Source organism: Sinocyclocheilus anshuiensis, unplaced genomic scaffold (genome assembly GCF_001515605.1).
Source record: "Sinocyclocheilus anshuiensis isolate Anshui unplaced genomic scaffold, SAMN03320099.WGS_v1.1 scaffold74, whole genome shotgun sequence".
Lineage (NCBI taxonomy): Eukaryota > Metazoa > Chordata > Actinopteri > Cypriniformes > Cyprinidae > Sinocyclocheilus > Sinocyclocheilus anshuiensis.
The window spans coordinates 1,489,596-1,497,542 of NW_015546044.1; the positions used below are offsets into that span (position 1 = coordinate 1,489,596).

Consider the following 7,947-nt stretch of genomic DNA (forward strand, 5'->3'; position numbering starts at 1 on the left):
AATTCTTTTAAAACATTAGAATATATTACAGATCCCAATTTGAACACTATGCGTGAATGTTATAATAAATTTATGAATAGAGCTGTTGTAGGGTAATTATTATTATCATTATTATTGTCTTCATTTTATTTTATTTTACAGAACGACAGTAAAATTACAATACTATCATTTATGAATGTCGATTGAGTTTTATTTTGGCAGAAACCCGCAGGAAGATCGCATTGCTTCTTTTTGTTGACAACAGCATGCAGATTTATAAATGATTCTCATTACGAATTTGGGAAGATGTTTGTCGCACGTATCACATTGTCACATGCCTTTAAAAAAATCACAAAAATGTTACTGAGCAACTGACGAGTAACAAGTTCAGCGCAGATTTTCCTCGCACTTTGGACTTTGAACCTTGAACCCTGGTGCCGCGAGCTTGTGCAGCGCTGTCAGAATGCATGCAAGTTGTGCGTGCATTAGAAAATATAACATTCTGCAGTTTATTTACTAATCGTTTAAAGGTCATTTCGCGATTTCAATCATCATACAGTAGCCTAACCACCAGCATTAGCCACCTCTTCTTCTCATCGGAGACGTGGTGCAGCACTAAACAGTCTCTCGCTGTCGGTGCTTCGTGCTTGTAATGATTTCTGCGTCTTTCTCTGATAGTTTTAAATACTTTCACACTGCCGACATGTTTGCTGCATTAGTGCGTGCCTCTATTTGATAGCATTAGTCATTGTTTGGTACATATTATTTGGCCTTTTCGCTTATTCGGCCGAACACCGAAAGATATTTTTTTGCTATTTTCGGCCGAATAATTTCGGTTGCCGAATATTTGGTGCATCCCTACCTTGAATTGTAAGTGAAACAAACCAATCGGTTACGCTTACATCTTGGGAGGTTCCAGACTACAGTAGTTTTGATCCAGTGGGAATTTGTGAATGTGTTTGTCTTTGGCTGCCCTATAGCAGCTCTGTCGGGGTTGTTATGGCAACCACAGGTGAGAGTTGGCTCATTCCCTTTTGCAAAGGCACCTTGAATTGCTCTCTTTGGACTTGAGAAGTTTATTTGGTTGCTTGATCAGAAACAGTGTGAAATGTGCTGTGTGGATATGAGCAGCAAGCATCATTGTTGGCTTTTTGATCTTCAATCAGACTCTTAATGGCATGTAAACCTGTTGAACATCAATATGTGCTAGTTTTTGGTGTTTCTGCCAACATATTTCCTTAATAAATGAGCCTAATAAAGCAGAAATCAAGAGTGCGTTTGACCTTTTTGCACTCTCTCAATGATACGCGGTACTAATGACCAGAAAACTACACTAATGTGATCGCATTAGCCATTATATGCTGTGTTATAGTCATTCGGTGTTGACAGAAGGTGTACATGTGTCTTCGACATGAGGCTCTCTGCTCATTAGCACTGAGCCGCATCCCCATCCAGTCCTTTAATTAGCATTTGAAGTCTGTGATGGGCCTGAGTTTAAAAAAGGCTCCCACGTCACACAGCATCACATTCGGTGACACCAAGAATAACCCTGCCTCCACAAAAGTCTCAATGTTCCCACTCGTTCACCTGGCAGAAAAAAATATGGCGCCTGTCCCTGTCTTTTACTATCGCCTCATCCTGCGGGCTCGCTGATAAGACCGTCCCGTCCCGTAATGGAGACGAGGATGGGGGACGGGCCTATTGACCTTCCCGGCTCTTATCGGCTTTATCTGATGTACATTGCCAAATCTGAATCTTCTATATTGATTACAACATAATTAGTTAATTATGGACAGGAAGGAGAGGAGAGCATGGACTGCAGGGTGAAGGGCACCTGGGTCCTCAGAAGATACACCTTATGAATGTTAAATGAGAGCTGAACTTAATGCACTGTGTGTTTCTTACAATAATGTAGATATAGTTAATGTGTTTTGACAGCTGTCATTTCAGCATGTTAATTTATTGCAGTTAATTATTCAAAAAGTATTAAAAATATGGATTTGTTTGTGCTCCCTGACCTGAATTTGGATTTTTTTTTGTAACATTTTACAATAAGTTTCAATTAGTTAACATTAGTTAGCTACATAAATTAAATACATGAACAAACAGTGAACAAAACTTTCATAATAGTATATAGTTGATATAGTTTATATATAGTTAATGTTAGTTTATAAAATACTAATATATATGTTTAACATTTGAAATTGTGGAAATAGTATATTTATAAATTAACAATGCTGCATTTATTTGATCAAAAATACAGTAAAAACAGTATTATTTAATACTTAAAGTGACTGTTTTCTGTTTGAATATATTAAAAAAATTATTTATATTTGTACATTTATTTCTAAATAAGAAATTTCTTATCAATGCTGAAAATAGTTGTGCTGCTTAATATTTTTATAGTGACTTTTTCAGTATTATTTGATGAATAGAAAGTTCGACAGAACTTCCTTCATGTGAAATAGAACTTTTATAACATTATAAAAGTTATTTATATACTTACTGTCACTTTTTTATCAAATTAATGTGTCCTTGCAGAATTAAAGCACTCATGTATCATGTATTTTTTTTTTAACTAATGTGGAATAGCCCTGAATTCTTCTGAGGATGTTGAGTAGCAATATTCAGTACATCTCTTTGAACAGCTGTAGAATAGCGTAATAATAGAAGCTAGATGGAGGTCTTTTACAGTTTATGTAAAATCGGATAGCTGGAAACTATTGTTGAGCAGACCTATAACTAAGGACAGAATCTCAGTGTCTTACTTGACACCTTGACTCTGGAATAAAAATCCTATAGAGATTTATCAGCAGGATGAGCTGAAACTCATTTCAGCAGGGCCAATCGAGCAGTGTGTTTTATGATGGCTGTACAAGGCCGTGTGAGAGGTTGTGTGCCAATGTGTTTTGAATCTATTAAGCATCTGTTACCTGACAGCAAATGGCTCTGTCACCATCTATCATACCTGCCTGGTTAGGGCCATACTGGCCTCTTGGCAGGGTATAAGCAGATTGCGTGTGTGTGAGAGTGCGCCGGCACTGCAGCTGCATTTTAATGTATTCTCACTGCTAATATGCTGCCTGTTTTCCTCATAGGTGTGATGAGTGTCGGCTCTGTTACCACTTCGGCTGTCTGGACCCTCCCCTGAAGAAGTCGCCCAAACAAACCGGCTATGGATGGATCTGTCAGGAATGTGACACCTCTTCATCAAAGGTGAGAGTCAACAAAAATCCCCCCTTCTACCCGCTCCAGTCGTATTCTTACATTCTCCCAGCATTCCAGCTGCATTATGGCACATAGATGGTGCCAAAAATGTTTAAGTAAAGTTTGTTTCAGTTTATCATAGTCCACCTATTTTTGAGTTTTGCATCAATCGCCATCTAAAATCTAGTCAGTCGCCTACCTAGACATCATTTTGTGGCACTTCATTATATGGGCACTTCCAAAATATAGACAGAAAAATTATGGTCCTTTCTAAGGTGTTTGGTTTTCACCTTAGTCTTTGGGAGCAAGGTTATTATAGTTTTGAATTTTTTAATTTGTTTTATTTTAATATCGTTTTCAAATTTGCCATAAAATTCAGTTTAGTTTTTATTAGTTTCATTCATATTTTTGTTAGTTTTAGTTTAGTTTTTATTTTGTGAACGCATTTTTATTTAGTTTTTATATAGTTTAGTTTCAGTTTTAGTTTCAGTTTTAATTAAAGTTTAGCAGAATTAACAGATAACTTCCAGAGCGCAGGCCAAAGAAAGACTTAGGCATAATTTAACCTTAGTGAGGCAAAGATATAGCGACACAAAATGAACGCATGCTGAGATTGATTAGATAGTAAAAGTATACAAATACACGCCAAAGAAAGCAGGCAAGCCTTTTTTTACTAAATTAATCTACACAAGTCGCGCTTAATGTCATATCCAATGATGTGTGTTGAGATATTTAGTATGAAAATAAATGTAGCCTGATTTGGTTTTTTATTTTATTTCAGTTTACAAAATTGTTTTTTCATCAGTGGTTTTAGTTTTCGTTTTAGTTTTAGTTTTCGTTTACGAAAATAACCTTGTTTGGGAGCATCCTAAATCTTATTGCAATACAATCCTAGAATGCAAGAAAAAAAAGAAAAAAAATCTATCCATGATGGCACTCAAATTCAAGATAAATATTCACTATATATTAAATACTGGACAATAGCAACACATTTTTATTCTAATTAAAATGGACTCCTGCTGGAAAAAAATAACATCTTAAACCTGTCAAAGCTGGTTTGCTAATAAAATAATTTAATATATATATTTGTTACACTTTATTTTAAGGTGTCCTACTTACAGTGCAATTATACAAATAAATACTGAGTAAAATTAATTAACGACATACTTATTTTTGGGTTACTTTCTTGGTATTATGCATAATTTACTGATATTACTATAGTAAGTGCATGAAAAATTTGTAACAAGAACATTGTGAAATGAAGTTCTCTCTGTAGCATTTCTTGACAGACAGAAAGAAAGAAAGAAAAATATTTACTGCACATCCCAAATATATTCTAACCGGGCTTATCTACTTCTTGGCTTTGTTAATTACAGATAAAAGCCGAACGGATGTTGTTTGAAGACGTAAAAGAGTGTGATAGCAGTAATAGTGAAAGTCAGCCACTGTTTTAAATCCTAAAAACCTTCCACACACGTCAGCGGCTGCTCCTGTTCGTGTTCCTAAAAGCCACAGTTTAGCCGCGCTGTTCACTTAGACCCTGTGTTGATTTTTTTTTTATATTACTTTTGGAAATTGGCAAGTGCATTCACGTTTCCCCAAACATTTAATTTCTATTTCTCATTGAAATACAGTTCAATCAAAGGCAGTATGTGTCTTCTTAGAAACCTAATTAAGTTAAATGCATCTGCTTTTCAATTTATCTTTAAATGGACAGTCCTGCTAGCCAGACTCTAGCGACATGGAAAATGGGGGTTAATTGATGTTTACTGAAGAGAAAGTAAAAGATGAAAAATGATGGTGGTCTGACTGCATGGTGGAATGAGTAACACGAAATTATTGCTCGGGATTAAAAAATAAAAGGTTAAAGCAGAGAGCATGATGATAGAATGAGAAATGTAGACACGGCCAAATACTCTATACTATATATGTACACGAATCTTAGCCAATTTTAAATGTACAAAATACATAGTATTACTATGGTAAATGCAAAACAACATGATGTTACTATGATACCATGTGGAAAAACATTGCATTACCATGGTAAATGTGCAAAAGACATGGTGATGCTACGATAACATGCATCATAGTAAACCATAATAAATATGCAAAAAATGTCAGTGTGTTTGATAAAAGTTGGTTAATAAGTTTGTTCACAGATATTTCTTTCACTTGTTCAAAATTTGAAGATAAAATGAGATAAAAGAGCTCCCAGTCTGCTCACAGGAGCGCTTTGTTTCAAATACATGTAAAAGTGCCTAATGTCTCACTCATACAATCGACTGATAAAGAATTATGTTCTGGCAGCAGACCCCCTTTGTGTGTACTGTGTATCTCTTGTAAATAGGGCTATTATAAGTCCAAGGCGTTAAAGAAAAGCTGTAGATCGGTAACCTGCTGCTACAGAATGAGAGCTGTGCAGTTCAGAACAAAAGCGATGGAAGGAAGGCGAGTGGCGACAGAGAAAAGAGCTTTAGATAGTGGGAGGTGCACCAGGGCCACGGGGATTAAACAAGTCTTTGCCTTTAGAATGTGTTCAGTGACAGCCTGCCGTGAGAGCAGCCACTCCCCGGGGACTCACAGAGACCAGACACAATCCTGTTTTAATCACAGACACACACACACGAACACCAGGCCACACACCTCTCTCTCTCTCCGACACACACACGCTGTGCATGGTTTTAGTAGGACCTGCTGTTTTATCTCACCCTCACTATCTGGTTTCTATTGTCCTCCTTGGATTTTTCTTGCTCCTTCTAATGCCGTCATTTTATATCCTTTCTTTAAATGGTAAAGGAACGATGACAGAACAAGAAACAGGAAAAGCGCTTCTTCATTTTTTTCTTTTTTCTCAGCTCTAGAAGTTGGCTTGAAGGCTACGTTAACACCGCAAATGCCTAATTCCAATTTTCTGCTCAAAATGATTTTTCACATGACCTTTTTTATTTGTTTATTTTGTTTGTTTATTTATTTGGATCCCCATTAGCTATGCCCTAAGGCATTGCTAGTCTTCCTGGGGTCCACACAACACTTAACATTCATACATTATTACATACATTAAAAAATAAAAAAGTTAAATACATTCTCCACATTCCAAAGCATCTCTATAAACATTTCTTCCACACTTTTAATATCTATAACACCTACTGTATAAAAAAGCGTATTGCTTATTCAACTAATTCCTATACCTCAACCTCCTATAAGTACAGAATTCCAAGGTGTGCCTTTACCTGCCTTTTAAAAGAAATTTATCGTGTTATCCTAATTAATGACAATGGTAAAAGATTCCATGATTTCATTGCCCTAAATGTTACTGTACGTTTAAGAAAATTAGTTTTAGCATTAGGGAGTAGAAATCTACCCTCTTTGCTCGTCTAGTAGCATATTCATGTGACTGAACATTAGATTGTAATTGATTATACTGATCCAATGGAGTTTTAAAATGTAAAATCTTCCATGTTGATAACAATATTACAGCAATCATCCTATCTTCCACTCTTAGCCATTTAAGATCAAAGTGCATACTATTAATATTCGTACCATACGGACACTGGAGTATTAACCTCGCTGCCTTATTTTGTACCAACTGGAGTTTACTCAAATCCTTTTTTGTAGCATTGGCCCATATAATCTGACAATAGTCCAGCTGTGTGAAGAAGAGAGTGTCCAATATTATTTTCATTATATCAAACGTAAAATATTTTACGTTTTATTTTACAAAAGTGTCTGCTTTTAAATATGATCAGGCACTCATTGTTTTTTTCATTGTCAATGTTTAAAGAAAGTGTCTGAAAGACTGAGACAGTATACACAGATACATATATACTGTACATCAGTGTTATTTTAGTATCATTAATGTACTATTTTATATTTGTATTAATATTTTTGATTCGTTTTTTTTTTTAATTTTCAATTTTAATTTTAGTTTTTAGTTATATTGTTTTGTTTTTTTTTTCATTTTTATTTATTTATTTTTTAATTTTCAATTTTAGTTATATTGTTTTTTTTTCTATATATATATATAATATATATATATATATATATATATATATTTCCCTCCTCTCCTCTCCATTTCTTTTGTAGCTCAGAGTTCTCTTTTTTGTGTTTTTTATGTATTTGTAATAGTTGTATAAGTGTTGTCGCCACAGTAGCGATTCCATCTGCCATTCCATCTCTCATTACTGCAGCCAAAAGTGTCTGCCTGTGTTTGGCGCCACTGAGTCACGTGATGACATGTAAACAAAACACAGCAGAGCAGGGAGAGGAGGAGCAACGTGTGCATGGGATTTGTGAAAAGAGCGGCATATATAAACACACAAACATGTCTACTCTTTGCTGAAGCGGGAGCAATGTACTAAGCGTAGAGGAGAGAAACTTAACCTAAAGTATCGATCACATCTGGCTGGTATCGATCCAATACCAATACCAATGTTGGTATCGATACTATCGATATTAGGATTGATCTGCCCACCCCTTACCGCAGGCATAAAACAAATAATATCTGCAAAAATTGAACTGGCTTGAATGGCTTTACTGCAGAGCAATTACTGTACGCAATTAAATATACGTGTCACTGTCTTTTGATGATGGATGTGGTGAATAGCGATCAAAATGTTGTTTTTTTTTTTATTTCTATATTGTTTTAATTTTATTTCAGTTATAGTTTTAGTTATTGTAGTACTTGGCAATTAGCTGAAATAAAATAAGATTTTTTGTTTAATTTTATTTCAGTTAACACATACATACATACATACATACATA

At 35.1% G+C, this 7,947-nt stretch overlaps 1 protein-coding gene across 3 annotated transcripts in view; it reads left to right on the forward strand.

Annotated features, from left to right (window-relative positions):
* The window catches only part of LOC107698992 (PHD finger protein 14-like), a 97,962-nt gene that overhangs the window by 75,705 nt on the left and 14,310 nt on the right, over nucleotides 1-7,947 (forward strand). For all 3 annotated transcript variants that reach the window (XM_016500126.1, XM_016500127.1, XM_016500130.1), the window contains one exon: nucleotides 3,078-3,195. In XM_016500126.1, the coding sequence (XP_016355612.1) occupies nucleotides 3,078-3,195 (118 nt within the window). The remainder of the gene's footprint in view (nucleotides 1-3,077; nucleotides 3,196-7,947) is intronic.